This window comes from Zalophus californianus, chromosome 3 (assembly GCF_009762305.2).
Source record: "Zalophus californianus isolate mZalCal1 chromosome 3, mZalCal1.pri.v2, whole genome shotgun sequence".
NCBI classification, from domain to species: domain Eukaryota; kingdom Metazoa; phylum Chordata; class Mammalia; order Carnivora; family Otariidae; genus Zalophus; species Zalophus californianus.
Window position 1 is genome coordinate 171,420,364 of NC_045597.1, and position 18,668 is coordinate 171,439,031.

The 18,668-nt window shown below is 35.9% G+C and overlaps 1 protein-coding gene across 12 annotated transcripts in view; it reads right to left on the reverse strand.

The window, feature by feature from the left end:
* Positions 1–18,668, reverse strand: part of IKZF2 (IKAROS family zinc finger 2) — a 150,744-nt gene that overhangs the window by 9,900 nt on the left and 122,176 nt on the right. For all 12 annotated transcript variants that reach the window (XM_027589811.2, XM_027589807.2, XM_027589812.2 and 9 more), the window contains 2 exons: positions 12,357–12,494; positions 4,300–4,443 (listed from right to left, as the gene is read on the reverse strand). In XM_027589811.2, coding sequence (XP_027445612.1) covers positions 4,300–4,443; positions 12,357–12,494 — 282 coding nt within the window. The remainder of the gene's footprint in view (positions 1–4,299; positions 4,444–12,356; positions 12,495–18,668) is intronic.

An 18,668-nucleotide genomic window follows, 5' to 3' on the forward strand; every position in this document is an offset into this window, starting at 1 on the left:
TATTAATACAGTGTGATATATGCTATGAGGTCAAATAAAAGGAATATATAATTAGGGGAGTAAAAGAAGACTTCTTGAAGAAAATGGCATCAGGGATATGTGATGACAAATACTAGCTAAGTAAAGGAATGTGGGGGTGGAGCCTGGAAGGCTCGGAGGCAAGACGGCATGACTTGTTCAAGGGATTACTTACATTTCACTATATAGCTGAGAGTGGAAATAGATGAGAAAGATGGAAAAGATAATAAAAGGGCTCATTCAACAGCTAAGGAATTGGAATTTTATCCCATGGGCAATAAGGATTAAAAGGATTAAACAGGGAAGTGACTTGATTAGGTATTTATTGATATGGTTGAGGAAGTTATTGCCATAAAGATCATGGTGGCCTGAATTAGTACAGTGGCAGTGGAAATGGAGAAAATTGGATGGGATGGAGAGAAATTTAGAAAATATAGTTTCTAGGGCTTGGTGATTATAGACATGGTGACATAGAACATGAGTAAGAGAAAGAAATTAAACATGGAGCCCAAGTTTCTGGCCTAGGAAACTTAGTGGATGGCAATGAGATAGAGAAGATGAGTTCACGTTGGGAAAGGCTGAGTAATAGTCATGGTCCAGTAACTACCAATATATAGTCTCAAATTTTGGAGAGAGACCTCTACTTGAGATGTAGATATCTAAGTCATCAGTTGATAGAAAGTGACTTCTGAAGCCACAAGAATAGAAGATATAACCCAGGCATAGGTAAAGTGTGAAGAAGAGAAGGTCAAAAATAGAACCTGGAAGAACACCAAGATTTTTAATGCCTGCCCACAGATCAAGGCAAGTTGGATTCTTGCACTGGGCCCCATGTTTACAGAGTTTTTTGCTCCTCATGGAATGAGGAATGTATATAGCCAAGGGAATGTGCCTATCTGGAGATTACTCCCTAGACCATACCCTGGATACCCAGGACCCCAGAATTCCTTGCCCAAATGGCACTGAGCTTGCATCAAGGGTTAGCACAGTCCTCATCAAAGGGTCTATCCTCCTGAGTACCAATTTGTACTGCTGGTATTCACACACTTAGGCCTGAGGAGTGGCCAACACACTACTCTTTATGTGCTATGTGTGGGGTCTAGAATGTGTAGGCTGGAGCGTCTACATATGTGGGCATGAGGCCCCTTTTGGTACTGGACAGAACCAGAGGTAGGTCTAAGAGAGGTCTGGCTGCAGGTCAGGCAGTGGTTCTGCTCATGCTGTCAAGGTCTGGTGTGGAACTCTAAGGAATCTGAGGATTCTATATTTATTTGAACTCAATCTTCCAAGTCAGGAAGGTAGAACACAATAGTTTTTCAACTTGATTTAAAATATTAAAATATTTAGGCACACGAATGGAGGCCTCCATTAGTACTTTTGCTCCATTTGCATAGCTGTTAAGGGTAAATTCATAATGAAGATTGAGAGGGAGCAAAGAAGCTGGAAGAAATGCAAGAGAGATCAATGTCATGGACACCAAGGAAAGAAGTGTTTCAAAAGGAATTAATTATTCAAGAGTGGCAAATGCTCTCTAGAAGTTGTGTAAGATAGGGGCGCCTGGGTGGCTCAGTCGTTGAGCGTCTGCCTTCGGCTCAGATCATGATCCCAGGGTCCTGGGATCGAGCCCCGCAACGGGCTCTCTGCTCCATGGGAAGCCTGCTTCTCCCTCTCCCACTCTCCCTGCTTGTGTTCCCTCTCTTGCTGTGTCTCTCTGTCAAATAAATAAATAAAATCTTTAAAAAAAAAAAAAAGTTGTGTAAGATAGTCTAAAATGGGTCCACTGCACCTGGCACTATGGAAGCTGGTGGTGACCTCAATGAGGAAGAAAGCCAAGTGGCAGAGACTGGGGAATGAGTAGAAAGAAAGAAATTATGGAAATCAAGCATAGAGAACTCTTTCAACAACTCCATTTTTGAAGAGAAGGAAAAAGTAGGTAGTAGCTAGAAGGAGACTTGGGTTTAAGGGAAGTTTGTTTTTTTTTTTTTTTAATGATGAGAATTTATCGTGTTACATACGAAAAGGAAAATGCCAAGAGAGGGGAGAGGTTGAAAATATAAGTGAGAAAAAGGAATAACAATGTAAGATATTTGGGGGACTGGGAGAGGAGAATTCCAGAGCACAAGAAGAGGAATTAACATTAATTAGAAAGAGGGATACTTCTTTCATTCAAACAGAGGAAAAAAAGAAAGTATTCATATAAATACAGATAATCTTTATAAGATTAGTGATATTATATTGAAACTATTTTGACTGATTTTATTCCTGTAAGCTGAGATATACCATCAAGGAGTGAGATACAATGTTTGTGGAGAATGAAGAAATGTTGAAATGGCTACAGGGCTGAGCAGGAGAGAGGACTGTCGAAGAATGGATTAAAATTAAAGCTACATATATGGATGGAACAACTGATACTGGAGATCATTTATTCATTGATTTATAGTGACACCAATTTGTAAGGCTGTGGGGTTTTCTCCACAAGTACTATCAGTCCTGTCGATATGAGAAAGATGCTCCTCTTTTCACTAGAGAGTGGAGTTTCACCAGGAGGAGGTGATAGAAAGGCAACAAAGTAAGACAGTCAAGAACATTGTCAAGAGAGTGGTAAAAGTGATTAACCATGGAATCTAAGCTGGATAAGAAAAAGAAAGGAGGACACAAAAAGATATGCAGAGAGTTCGGGGATCGTTGGTCTGGAAGGCTTGATAAGGTCAAAGAACAGTATTTAACTGAGGAACACGGTAAAAAGGAATTTATAAAAAAAAAATAAGATAGTGTGTGATTATTTTTTATATTTTACTTCAAAGGATAATCCAAATAAAAAATACCATTAAATTCCTAATAAAAATCTGTTATTTTTTTAGAAAATTTTAAAAATCAAAATGTAATCTAAAAAAATCTGTCCCTCTAAATCAAATTGAGACTAGTATCTCTAAGTCATAGGAAACAAAAATATTTCAAAGAACAGAACTAAATACATTCAGAAGAAATAAAGACATATTTTCCCAACATACTAGTGTCTAGTTGGGATACAGGCATTTTAATGGACATCAATTAAATTGATCAATTTAAAAAATAGATGAGATGGCATTTAAAAAATAGTTATTTATAAAAAGGAAGAGAGAAAGCAGAAATAAAAGTTACTTAGGGCCCAAGGCAGGCCTTTGAGTATTCTTGCAGGGGCTTTAAGTTGACCTAGGATCAACTGTGATCCCTTAGGGCTGTTCTCTAGCCTTTTTTCCAATGAGCTCTGTCAATAACTCTCTCCAGCTTGTCTTAAAATATTTTGGTCATTAGTTCTTCAATTTTAGATTGGAAGGAAATCTTCTCTAAGTGATTACTGGAGTAAAAGAACTTTATTAGCCTTCCCTCCCTGAAATAACCAAAGAGAATATATTCTCCCATTCACCACTCAACACATAGCAGGATGTTCTGCAATACTCTTTGACACTAGAATGTGAGAATCTATTTGAAAATCTTTCTTTTCTAATTTTTACCCTATATAAAGTCTGTAAGAATAGATATATTACATATATAATTAACGGCAATTCCTTATACAGAATCACTATTTTTAGACATTCTTAAAAAACTTGGATGCTTTTTGCATCCTTAGAGACACTTTATGACTTACAGTGTACAGAATGATGCCAACTCTGAGTGTATTAAAGAATATCTAAGGGCTTGGAAATGAAAAAGAAAAGTCTAAATACATCATATTTAATCTTTTTGTTTTAAACCATAGGGCAGATGAAAACAAAGATCCACATATGAAAGATAGATCCAAATATGAAGGCTCTTGAATGTAGGTTGCTGCATTATTCTTCTAATGAAGAATTTGGGGGGGAAGATTTCTCTTAACTCCAGATCAAATAGCAAAAGCATTAATACCATGTAAAGAAAAGAGTTTAAAGACCTGGCACTAATGGAAACTGGAAAACAGATTACAAAACTAGCTTATAGATGACACCATTTTCCTTAAGTATTTTTATTTTGTACATAAATGAACATTTTATTTTATATACTATTATACTTTCTATATAATTTCATTTTGAGATAGCAAATTTTATCAGTCTTTTTTTATTTCCTAGGCCCATACACCCAAGGGTGTGTGTGTGTGTAAGTGTGGTACCCATGGAACAGCATAAAGTAGGAATGAATAACGGACAAAAGAGATGGGTATTTATCTCTTGAACTGAAATATACCATCTATGTTTCTAATACATGGAACCTACTTCTGCTCGTTAAAACCACCTTTTAAGAAGTAAGATAATTTGTAATGCTTACCCACAAACTTTTGTGGAGTGGAGCTTTTACGTTTTCCCATATTCCCTGTGAGCTTCTCTATGACAGCAGGTCTCTCAAAAGGCACCAGAGAAATATTGTTGTCCATGATAGGCTCTTGTTCCTTACAATCTTCCATAGGAGGTACTATGCAAAACCATACAAAAAATGCAATCTGATAATTTCTTCAACATTTAAAAGATATAAAGCTGGATGTGCCACCTTGGTATGTGTTAAACATAAGCTAGTATGCTTGAATAAAAGTAGAAAGAATAATCTTTAGTGTTAAAGTACACTCTCTAATTTTACACACACACACACACACACACACACACACGATTTGTTTTTATCCGAGTCACTCTCAGATCAATGACATAAACTGTTGGTCACTATCGGTGGCAAACATGTTGATCTTGTTTCTCATCTTACTCCTCTGAAAGTGTTTTTAACATTGATTAAAATCAATACCACTTTTAGACTGCACTATTTTCAAGGTTTTTGGACTTTTTCTAAAACAATTTAAGTCAACTTGTTTTGCAGGAAAGCTTAAACAGACACACGGAATAACAGCACGATATTTAACCAGTTTTTTTTCACCCATGTATTTTCCTGTAGCAGATTTTCTACTGATGAGCTGAGTGAGCTGTTAGCCCTATTGGCAGTAGATAAATACCTGCACAAAGCAGCCTTCATGAAGGAGTTCCAATTCTGAACATGTCTACACATAATAAACTGTGGCCGCTTTATGATTGCAATTTATTTTAAAAAGAGCTCTTCAGCAGGATAAAAAATTCCATTTCCAAACTGGCATATTTGCTCACTAAACTGCTCTAATTCACTTGACATAAACTCTCCAAAGCCGCTCCCTCTTCATCCCATTTGTCTAAATTGCTGTGGGCTAACAGATTAGCTCAGAGATACATTAGATATGGACGTTCACAGTACAAAGAACTTATCAAATTGTTTTTGAGTAAAAATAATGTCCAAGGATGTTTACGGATACAGTAACATCTGAGGCAGATGAGATCAATAACTGAAGCCAATGTTCACAGGAAAGACCATAACTTATTCCTGATTATCACTGCTTTCTCTAAATTGTACCTGTGCCAGTACTGTTTGGGAACGTAAAGGTTGCATATCTTTGGCTATCTTTACTTGTTCCACATATACTGTAAAATGATTTATTCTGCACCTTTCATTTGTAAAGGACAGTTCCACTGTGTGAAACACAATACATTCTCATTTATAAGGGCAGACACTAAAATAAAATGAGAAAGCAGGAGATGAAAGTTAAGAAAATCCAGTGCACAATTCAGGTGACCTACTTAATAACCAATACAGGTTGCTGATTTTGAAGAAATGAAAAATGGCAACAGAAAAATGTTTTCCTAATTTGGACATGTTTAAAGAAATTGATATTCAATCTAAGTTTTGGGTTAACCTCGTCTTGTATAGTCCAGTGGATGGGCCAGAAAAATTTACTCTTCAATGTCTATAAGAGATGGCTACTATTGACAAGAGATGCCATCATCACTGGATTTTAATTTGGAAGGAAGTTAGGAGTTTCAGAAACAAGGAAACACTCAGGTCATTTTCTATACTGATATAATCCATGATATTATCAAGTGGAAAAATATATAACCCAAGATGTTACATAAAACATTATGTTCTCTTTCAGCAACAACTAAAGTAAAAACATGTACTTAAAAAGAAAAGCAAAGAAAGGCTGACCAAAAAATTCAAACAAGGGTGGTCAGGAGGCCGGAAGGGCAGTGGAGAATGGATGTGGTTAGGACATTAATTAGATACAGATTATTGTCAAAATCTTAACTTTTGTTTTGGGTGGTGGATTTATAGGCACTTACTACATTATTAAACGTAACTATAAAGCTAAAAAACAGGCTATGTATGGACTGAAGGTGAAAATATGTCACAAACCAGGATCCAAAATGAAAGAAAGGAAGAAAAAAAGGTTTGTTGTTGTAAATTTTGCTAAAAAAACAGCAAAACTGGTTAACAGGGTTTGCCCCCAAATTGAATACATTAATTAGTTTTGAAATGAGTAGTCTAAAACTTGGCAGTTTTGCTCTAAGTCTAACCTTGAATTTTCATATTTGCACACATTTAACACTCAAAACGAAACCTGGGTGTGCGAACTGTCCCACACCACATCCACCTCAATTCAGATGATTTGTCCCAAGTTCAATGAAGCTCATGTGAACTGAAAACAATGACTTTGTCAGAGCTCTCATCTTACTTCTATTTTACATCAGCCCTTCACATATCAAATATTGATGCTGTTTCTACCATATCAGCAATAATAACAATAATTGATATATACTATGTGCTAAGTACTATTCTAAGACTGGATTTAATAATTCCTTTAATCTTTTCAATAACCCCCTCGAGATAAGTACCATCTCCATTTTACTGATGGTGCAACAAATGTATATCGTGCATCCCTAGTTAGTAGGGAATATATGAGTTGAACCTAGGTGGTCTGTCTCTAGAGTCTGGGCCCTTCACCATTATGCTAGACATAATTTGAGTGTTGACTTTTCATAAACAAGTTTGACATATTTTTAAGGTCTGCCATTGGGAAAAGAGCTGATACATTTTCTCAATTATGTAACTAATCCGATTTTTTTTTTTTCTTTTGCTTTCAAGGATCTGGGTAGAGTGATGGGCTTGAAACACAAAACAAGTTAAGTTACTTCAATAATGCAACAATCACATAGAGATTTACCTAGGCTAAGAAAACACCAATAAACTAATCTTACTTGTTAGAGCAAACTTCATAACCAAAATTCTTCCTTGACCTTATTTTTGATGTTATAACCAAGATAAAAATATTTATACTTGTACTATTTCATTATCTCATCACACTGATAAATCTTGAAGACAGAAGCATCTAAGAGTGTTCCCAACATAGCTATTTTACCAAACAGTCCAACTCAAAATTCAAAATCCAAGAAGACAGAGTCTGAGTGACCTGGATTAGGTCACATGTCCACCCTCTGTCCAAGACAGGGCAGGCAACATAGGCTGACAGTCCTGACTGTCAGGACTGACATGGCTTCATGCAATGGGAAACAGTTCTCTAAAGGAAAATGGAAATTTTGTTATCAGAAGAAGGAGGGTATGTAGGACAGGCAAAAATAATGGATGTCTTCCACCCTGTCATACATTTTCTCCAGGTTGCCAAATATAAAAAAAAAAAAAAATCAATTCTCTTATTTTCTTGGCAACATCCGATGGTGCCCTTACTTGCTTGCTTTGGCTTCTGTGAAATCACTCTTCCCATTCTCCCATTCTCTGCTCTTACTCATCTTCATGGCTCTTTTTTTTTTTTCCTCTTTTTCTTCCTGGTATTTTGTTGGCCATCTAGATGTCTCACTCTATAGTTACCCATATAACTTTAGAAAACATATTACTTCAGGCTACTGCCTGTATAATGATGGCTCCCAAATATGAACTTTCTGCCCAGACCTCTCTTGAAAACTTGAGATCTATATATTCAACTTCTTCTCAGTTTCACTTGGTGGTTCAGTCTCTCACCGGTGCCTAAACGATAATGCCTTCAAAACCTGAAATCTCCATTTCCCACCCCAAACTTTATCATATTTTCCTAATTACCATATTCTTGAATGGCACCACTATCTACCTGGTCATCCATGCTAAATACCTGTGGCAAATGCTAGGTTTCTTCATTTCACCCAGTCTCTTTTCCCTTCTCTCTACCACTTCCTCCTCATATACACACATGGAGGTACTATGTATTTTAGGTTCTACATCTGCAGTTGCTCTCAGTTTTTAACTGTATATTCCAGACTACTAAACCCAACTTGACCAGATTGTTGCATTGGTCTACTTGCTTCTGTCTTGACTCTTCTGACTGATGTCCTATATGCCTAGCAATTAAACGTTAATCCACAATTATTTTTTAGGATAAAGTACAAAATTCTTTGCTTAGCACAAATGGCCCTTGATACTCTGTTCACAGACTATTTCTCTGACCTTATTACCTTCTAATTTCTTTTGCCCTTACAAACTGTGCTCTAATTATACCAGTTATTTGTAGGTCCTTAACTCACCATGCTCTTTAGGCTTCTATATCTTCATACATGCTGTTCTCTCTGCATAAAAGACTCTTCCATTTATTTAGCTGGCCATCTTGCCTTTCAAAACTCCACTCAAATGTAGCTTTCCCCAGAAATTCCTCTTGGACACCCAGAATCTGATTTGGACATCTATCCTCTATGCCCCTATAAAGCATGTCAGACAGTGTTCTGTTGGTTTACTGGTCTATATCTTCCAGTAGTTAAGTAACCTTAGGGTAGGGATTGCATTTTATTTGTGTCTCTCATACCTTTTATGATGTGAAACAAATATAATATTCAGTGTATTTTTACTGAATACTTCATGAAGGAAATAATGTTACCCAATGGAAACAAGTTGAAGAAGTTTACTAGAATTTACAGATTCTTAATTCTGTTCCCCAACTTGCAATAAAGAACTTCCCTTTCTCAAAAAATTCAAAGCATAAACTTAAGAATATATGTTCTTGTTTTAAAGCTAGCTATCTTTTGGTTCATGCTTTCATTTTTGTCTTCCGGCAAGGGGGAAAAAGCTAATTACATACTTTAGCATTTAAAGTTTTTTCTTCAAGCTAAACAGACTTGAAAAATGAGCATAAAGATAATTTTCAAATAAGATAATCTGCCATAAAATCCATTATTATTTTTACTCCCAAAACTACAAGTCATGAATTTTCTCCTTTTCCCTCAAACTCAAAATCTTTTTAGTCTACCTCCTAAAATATGTCTTAAGTGCTTCATCCTGTTCTCCTCTCCTGTTACTGCCTTCTTATCTTTTCCTTGGCATTCTCACTTCCAGTCTCTCCTCCCACCTCAGTCAGGCATCTCTCCTATGTTCTTCATTGGTGACATTTTTCTTTACAAGACAAATCGGATTACCCCAGTGGAATTCAAACATTGGATTAGCAATAAAAGGCTCCATTTTTGCATTACAACCAATTATGTCAGTCTCATTTTCTACCACTTCTTTAACTCCAACTATGTTCAGTGTCCAGGAACCTGCTAATGTTATTTTATACCTCCAAGTGTTAGCCTGTGGCAACTGCTCTGCCTGGAACATACATTCTCTGTGAATCTAATTTGTACGATTTTTCTCAACCTCATGTATGAATCAAGCACTGGATGTAAGAAGGTTTTCTTGATTTCTGGAGACAGAGTTAGGTCAGCTCTGCATTTTCGCTCCTGGAGAAGTGTGCATACGTCTTTATTAGAGCATTTACTTCATTTTATTCATCTTTCTTTAAAGTACCTATTTCCTACCATACTATAAATGTAAGAAAGAAATTGTGTCCATTTATCTTTATATTCCCAGAATGTTGTATGGGAAATTAGCACATAGCAAGCCCTCAATAAATGTTTCCTGAATGAAGTGAAAGAATGCCTCTTTGACCTCAGACATTCCCCTCCCTAGAAGAGTCAACATGGGGAAGAACATGTTTTAGGAAAGAGAGGCTAGGAGACATAACTATGTCAGATAGGAACAAAACAAAACAAAAAAAAGAATAATTTCAAAGGGCTAATGGCAACCACAATGATGGCAACCCCCACCTCTACCACTAAAAGAAAAGAAAAAAAAGAAAAGACAAGATATAGCAGGATAGTAAGAGAGGGAAGGATGTAAATATTAATTTCACTGTGGCTGTCTTTAAGAGGAGACACATGCCAAGCCATGTAGGTGAGACAAGGTTAATGATGAACTCTAGGAGCATTTTGCCAGTATGTTTTTCCTCTTACGGCATTTATCAATTCTTACCTCATATATCCAATTCTGCATTAAGAATGTTAACAGAAGAAAAAGGAGATTATGGATACTCTCAAATTATTATTACAACATCCCCACAAGAAGTACAGCATGAAATGATGTTAATATAAACTTATGTGGTTAAACTATATCCAATATTGAAGAACAAATATTTGGGTCTATAAAGGATACCAAAACCTATCTCCTCCTCTCACACTCCCCATACACTTGTCTTTGGCTTTGTCCCCTGCTCTACCCAGTACCTGAGTATCTTCCTCACTTTCCCCATTCTGTTACAGTTTTAGAGCAACCTATAAAGGGCTTTTGATTATTAAGGGCTAAGCAATCTGGGAAATGAGGGTTGATGCTATGGTTGTTTAGAAGTCTTTTCCCCCCAGAATACACCTGCTTAATTTTTCGTCAGGACTTATTCTACAACTGGTTAATTTGCCAACACATAGTTAAATGTTGACTATTTATATACACTTTATATAAAACCTTTTAGAAGAAACTCTTTCTTATTCAGATGTGTGTGCAACACACTTTCCATTGAGTTTATGAAACTCAGTGGAAAAGGAATTAATAATCCAGTCAAATGTCAAAATGGCAAGGAGAGAACATTATATGGAAAAAACAGTAGTAGTACCACAAAATGTCTTTAGAAAATTTTGGCATGCCTTCAAGCCTCCACCAGTTACCCTGCCTCAAGCCACCTCTAAAAACAATTTAAACAGAAACGGCAAATGAAACCTCAAATGCCTAAGTTAATGCTGGTAAGTAACACAACTCTATAGGGCATGGAACATTTAACATTTCTTAATATTTAATGCCCTGAAATGTAATAGTGAAAAGAACTAATTTATTGGGTATTTATTGCATATCCAATCACATTTAGTTCTCATACCGAGTCTGTGACACAGACACCACACAGCCAGGCCAGGTTAGTTGGACTCCTAGAACCACCATTTTACATTCCCTGCTCTGGATCCTATGCTACCTTCATAAGCCCAGGTAATGCAAGCTTGCGATATCAAATTTACTACGACATAAAACACAGGTTTTCAAAAATGTTAGTTAATAATGATAAAATAAAAACAAAGGACTCATTCACAGTAACAAATAGAATTAAATAATTCTTTAGATTATATAAACTACCCTCAAAAAGAAATGCTTCAATTATTCAGGGTAACAAAATGAATATTTTAAATTAAATTCTCAACAACAACAAATAATCACTTGCTGTCCTATAAACACACCTCTACAATGTGTACTACATAAAACAAAACAAAACCCACAAATAATCCTTGAGCTGTCTATAAGTTGTTAAATAGATATTTATATTTTGAAAATGACTACAGCATTCTCTAGTTATATTATCTGATACTGGCTAAATCTTTTTAAAATAAAAGATATAAATGCAACAATAAGTTAAGATTTTTGTATGTACTTATATGAATGATAAAATTAATCAGTATAAAAATATAATTAATAGGACAAGACAGATGCTCCAAATCTCAAGAACTAAAATTCATAACTTTCCTTCGTAAGGCTGATTATCAACATTAATTTTTCCGTAATGTAGAGTTATTAGTTGATAAACCTTAGAAACTACCTTCCTACCTGCTATTGTATATTGCAGAGATGAGGATGTTTTGCTTGGGTTTTGATTTTTGTGGAGGGAAGTGGTGCCTAATTTTAGTCTAGACTGTCCCCTACACTTGTAGAAAGCAAAATGAGTAATTTCCAAGATAAATCACAAAACAGATTAGAGAAATTTCCAATTATATCAATTCTATCACTGATCACTTACCTAAGAGAAATGAAAATACACAACCAGCTCTTTTAGGAACTCTACAGACTTTCCTAGAACCATTTAATTCTTTGGTGCAGCCAATGAAAGAGGAGAGCAAATACTCTCTTCCTTTGGTGTATTCAAAGCCGGCTGTCATTATTATCTTAATTCAAATGCATGTTATCAGAAATAAATCTGGGAGTTTCACAAAAACTCAGTACAGCTTGTCTGCCAAGGGTCCCAAAGCTCAACTCACTTCACGTGCTTCAGAAGATAATCCCATGCAAAGTTAATGTGATCTAAAATTGTTTTAAAAAGAGTTAAGATTTTATCTTCACGCTCAAGGGTGGGGAGAGAGAACCGTTTAACCCCTAAGGAACTACAAAGGCAGCGAGGGGGGATGCAAATGGTGAATGCCGATTCTACCCACCATGGTGACTCATGGCCTGCCCGGCAGCCTCCATGCTGACATTCTGGAGATAGTTGTGGCAGCGCTCCTTGTGCTCCTCCAATGAACTGCGCTGCTTGTAGCTTCGTCCACAGTAGTTGCACTTGTGAGGTTTACCCACTGCGAAGAGAACTCAAGATCAGTGTGCCGTCAGTCTCCTCCAAAGCAGAATTAACATCTGACTTTTGATAGTGTGGAGAGAAGCATTTATATGTTTTTCAGACTCAAATCTCTTCCTCCTCCACACTCTGCTTTAGGCAAGAAAAGCTAATAAATTTCTACCAAGACTAAAAGACAGCAAGAAGATAAGGCAAGATCGTACCTTTGGTGTTAAGGGAAATACTGAATCGAATTCATGGTCTGACTGTATCCTAGATCATGAGGGGTTGATGATCAGTCTTCAAATTATGTGACTCGTAACACTAACATTTGCTCTTACATAATTCTCTCAGCTTTGACTCATTCAAAAGACAAATCAGGAGTGTCCTAGATACATGGTGAGAATTTTTTTAATTTATTTTTTGGGGGGATAAGGACAGAGAAGTTTTACTGAAGAAAACTAAAATGCAACAAATGGAATGTCATTGTTTAATGAAAACATTATTCATGGTACGGTTGGTACCAAGGACACTAAAAAGAATTCAACTGATGAGAAAAAGTACAGATAAAAGCAGAGTTTCTCTTTTCTTTCCACCTTGGTAATAGCTGTTCACACATGCAAAACTTTGCAGCAGATAAGTGTATTCTCCCACATAAGCACTGTTACCAAGAATTAACCTACTAGGTGCTTTGAGTCAGAATTATTAACAATAACCACTGAAGTCCTAACCTATTTAGTTATACGATGATAGTAACATTTTCTTCTTTTTTTTTTTTCTAATGCATTTTACGTTCAGGAAATGAATTATTTCCTAGTAGCCAGAGAACCATATCTCAGTATACCAGGTAAAATACTTCAATGCTCACATAAAAAAAAAAAAAAAAAAAAAAAAACTTCCAAAGAAGCAAAACACACTTATGCAAAGAGACATGTTTTACTGTATGACAATTCACAAGGATATCACAGAGCACTTTGATTCTTGGTTTTGAATGAGTACAGAAAAAACATAAAACACCAGCTGGTCTATGCCAAAGCCCTTGGTAGTGAAGTGCAGTGTGAATCAGGTCAGTGGCCCTCATCGGACATAGGAATCACTTTGTTTTCCCCAGAGGACAAACAGACCACTCTTTTTTCATAGTCAAAGATAGTATCCCTAACTCCAGTCACCTTACAAACCCATGGTCACAAGCGGAATTAAAATACTGTAACAAGGCAAGGTATTCAGAGCTGCATAGAAATTTCACTGTACTGATTAAAACCAAAAACCAAAAAAATAAAAACCCACCAAATTTTTAAATTGTATTTGAGGTGCACATAAACTCCGTTATTTCATGATCATAATTTTTGTAAATAGTTTTAAATAAAAGCTATCTAAAGCAGGATTAGTCATTTCTAAAAACATGAAGCAAACGAAGTTCTATTTTTCAGAACCAAGAATTTTTATATATCGAAACAAGGTATCTCTGTATATTGCAAAGAATCTTTATCACTGTGTGAGAACATTAAAAACGACAAGAACATACATTTAGTCAAAAACTTTTCACGTAAATAGTGTAAATATATTTACATGTAATTGTATTTTAAGATATGGGGTTACATATTACAAAAAGCTTTTGTTTGCTATCACTATTACTTAATTTAGGGGATTTTTAGTGCTGTTTCTCTAGAAATAAATGAATTTGCACTAAACAGGCCTACTAACTAATACTTATTAAGCACATACACTGTGCTCAAGAGCCCACCGTCACCTAGTTTCATCGTCTCTGTCTTCCCCCTTTATGGGTCCTGTTGCCCTGTGTCCTAGGATACCTGTTATATTATGAACATATCACCCTATACTTTCTTCCCCTTATTTATATAAACCTTATACCTTCTGAACTTCATTTAAACATAGTTCCCCTCCACTCCCCTTGGCTCACAGCCCTCAATAAACTTCTAACTCACCCACCAAAGAAGAAAAGACAGTATACTTTTTACTGTTTTCGAAACTCATTTTTTTTTACTAACCTCATTTTTGAATTCTATCCTTTCTGTTTTACTTCAGCTTCTCCCATTTGACATCTGTTTTAAAACATCACTCTTTCCTCTTCATCCCAATTTGAGCAAATTGTTCTAGAAGTATAACCTCAATTTCCCCAAAATCTTGATCTGTGTTCCACTACAGCAATCCACATACTGGGCAACATATGTTGGACTTTGATATCCTGTAACTGTTTTATCCTCAAGACATTTACTTTGGAAATGCTCCATTTTAACCTTCTGCCTCTCTCATCTAATACATATTTGTTAAAAACCTATGTACCAACAACACTGTGATGAGGCTGGAATGTAAAGTAGAGAACAAATTCTCACAGTGCCTATCCTCAAGCAACTAACTGGTGAGGCAGACAGGCATTTAACAAATATACAAGCAATATATTACAAATTGTGGTAGATTCTATAGAGCAAAAGAATGGTGTGTTAGCCTAACACGGAGAGCCTAATTTAGTTTGAGAAGGTTGGACAGGAAGGTCTGCCTGAGGTAGGAACACTTCTGCTGATAATTGAAGGAAAAGTTAAGTTAATCAGATAATGGGGTGGGGGGTAGGGTGGAGGAGAGGCAGTGTTTCAGGATTTCTGGGAACTGCCACCATCCTTTTATTTCTTTTCATGTACTTAGCTCCTTCAAAGTCTAGATCATGCCCTTACTAATCTTTTGAAAATGATTTTCAAACATCAACAACAATCCTTGCCAGATCCAATGGCTCTACTAGCCCCACAAGACCACTTCCTGTGGTCTTTCTTTGATATTTCTTAAAAATCAAGTTCACAAAAATATTGTTTACATTTACTCCCTATATATGATAAGTTTATTTGTGTAATATTTATAAACCATCAGTTAATATGTATAACACATTATTTTGCATTTATTTTTATAAGTTTTATTACATCCTCACCATCTGAAACATCTTCATTCTGATATTACTGAGACATTTTTATAAAGTCATCAATAGCCTCTGAATCACTAAATCCAGCAGATTTGATTCTAAATCTTCCTAATTTCTTGGCCAGTTTCAAACTTTCATTTGCCTTGAATCACTTCTTTTAGCTTCTGGGATCAAATTCTATGTTCCCCCCCAATGGCTTCTCAACCTCTTCCTACCTGGCAAATAGATACATAACTTCCGATTTTCTTCTCACTATAATAGTCTCCCTCTGTTCCTTCTAGATTAAGCCCTCATTTCTGTGAAATGGCCAGATCATGCCTGGAATAGTTTCCCATGTTTGTAAGCTGCTGCTGGTCATTTAAACCTTTTTAGAATGATCTTGGTGAACCTAAAGATGGAGTTTTCTCCTCTGTGCTCTCACAGTACTCTGTCCATAGTCTGTTGATGCATTACTTATGATAATTTCATTGTGATAATCCGTATGATATCTATTCATCTCCCTAATTCCAAAAAAAATGAGCTTTGTCCTAAGGACAGAGGTCACATTTTACTCAATTTTGAATGGATTGTGCTATGGTGGTTATTAAACATAGGAGATACTCAATACGTATTTGCTGAGTGACTGCTCTTCAAACTCATACTTTCAAATGCTTTTTGAGTACTGCCTTATGCATATTCCTCTGAAATCTAAAATTCAACATATCCAAAATTATCTTCCTCCACAAGACTACTTCTTTATTCTGACTATTCTTTTGTGCCACTGTTACCACTGTTTTAATAATCCAGACTCACAACAGGCAGTTCCTTTTGTTGCCCCCTTACCTCTTTTTCCCCATCCAAGTAATTGCTAAATACTATAGACTCAACTCCTTCAATGTTTCTCAACTTTATCCTTCCTTTTCAATCCCACAACCAATATGCACGTTCAATTCTCCATTATCACTAGCCTGGGCTAGCATAATAGACTTCAAACCAGGTGTTCTCTCATGTAATTATTCAGTCCCCTCCTTAAAAACCTTTACTGACTCTTAATTTCTATCAAACAAAGTCCAAATCCCTTTACCTGGCATCCAGTACCCTACACTAACTGGTCCCAAAGCATACATCCCATCTTCTACCCCAGGATCCGGCCAAAATCACCATGAGCTTTTACACTTAAGTCTTAGTTCTTTCTGGAATGGCTTCATACAACTTGGGTTTCTTGAAATCCCATTCATTCTTCCATTCCCAAATTCCCTAACCTTCCATCTAAAAGTGATCTTTCCCATGAAAGAATCGTAACTGTATTGGCTCCACACCTAGGAAACCTAACATTCTATCTTGTATTTGTGGCTATGTATACATTCATTTTGATCTCCCATGTTAGACTGTGACCTTCTTGAGAAACTGGAGCAATGTCTTATGTATCTTTGTAACTGCAACAAGTTTAGTATGATTTGTTCACAGAAAGAATAGGTTGGGTTTTCATTAACAACACCATTTCCTATCTCTTTAAATATTTTTCTCTCACTGGTTTTCCCTAAATTTCCAATTTTCAAAGCAATACATCTGTATAAAAATATGAAAATTCACCAAAAATTATTCATAATTACACAATTTAGAGATAACTATCCTTAACATTTTTATCCTCTTGTATTTTTTATGTACATGCAAAGACATATTTTGTTATGAAATTGTCACTTTATACACTGTATTTATACTCTGCTTATTTTACTGAATATGTCTTGAACATTTCCCTATGTTATAATATTTTTGTTGCTGAAGTTAGAGGACAAATTTTTCCTGGATAATAGAACTATGATAATGTTGAATTATTTAGTTTGCTTAGCATTCCTAGTCCTTTTCTTATTTAATAATTATTTCTCTTTTTACTATAGTTATATAATGCCCAAACCTGAGAAAAATCAAGTAGTCCTAGAGGGCATTTAATGAAATACACAGTCTCCCCTGCTCCCCTCACCCCCAATCTAATCATAATCTAGTTTTCTGTCCTCTTTTTGGAATTTCTATTAGTTTGATGTTAGAACTTCTGAACTGATTCTTTAAATTTCTTATCTTTTTCCCCTCATACTGATTGTCCTTTTACTCTTTTGACTTTAAAAAACTTCTTTTTCTTTGAATCTTTCTGCTAAATGTTTTCTGGTTATCATGCATTTTAATTTCTAAGAGCTCTTTCCTGTTTTTTTATTCTTTTTTTTAATAGAATTCTGTTTTTATTTGTGCCCAAAACTTACCTCTCTGAGCCTTTTTTCTTTTTAAACTTTCTTCCTTCTTTATATTGTCTCTTTTCTCTGAGATTTTTTCTTTTTATATTGTTCCCTGTACTGGAGGACTTTCTTAAATGTCTGGTCCCTGAATATTTATTGTTCATTCATATTGAACAGTGAGGCACTAAAAAGCTAACTGGAAGTTCAAGAAATATAGGTGAAGTTTGTGAACTATTGCAAAGTGATGTCTTTATTGTTAGACCCCCATGTCTTCTCTTTCAATTTCCTTAGAGAAGATGCCTCTAATTTCCAAACCCAAGGGTGATAGAAGCTGGAATGTCTGTATTTTAGAAGGCAAGGAATGGGGCCACAAATTTAAATGTTCAATTGTGGTCTTTTACATAATCTCCTTGCTTGAAATCCTTTGTTGCCCCCCCCCCCCCCACCCCACTCTCTCCTTTCCCTGGAGTCCCTAAGCCTGAACGTTTCCAATTCAATCTCTCCAATGCCTCCAAACATTTATTTTCCTGTAAGGGGGAGGGAGAGGGGGAGGAGGAGGATTTCGTTGGCTGGCTGTACTGTGTGAGAGTAGCTCTGTGGTCTTAACAGTTTTGTATGCGGATTTTGAAATACCTTTATATTTAGTCCAAAGCTCCATCCCTGACTTCAATGGTCCTGTTTCTTCCACTTTTCAGGATCACTAAAGGTTTCAGTCTTGCCTTACTGTCTGTTACCACCCCTCTCTCTGTCTGCTTTCTCTTGGCTGCTATTCTATCCTTTCCCATTGTCCTTGATCTTATGAATATAAGCTTCTATAAACGTCTACTGTGATTTTAGTGGAGTTTTAAGGAGTAGAGACAGATGAGCTTTTAATTTCATCATGTTTAAACAGCAGTATATAATATCACTTTTGTTGGTATGGTATAGTTCTGTAAGGATGTATCATAACTCTCCATTTTAATAAAAAAGAGACATGATATATTAGGAAAGCTTAGCCACTGAGAGAGTAATCACACATTAGTAAGACAAGGAATTTGTGGAAATGTAAAGTTGCATATAT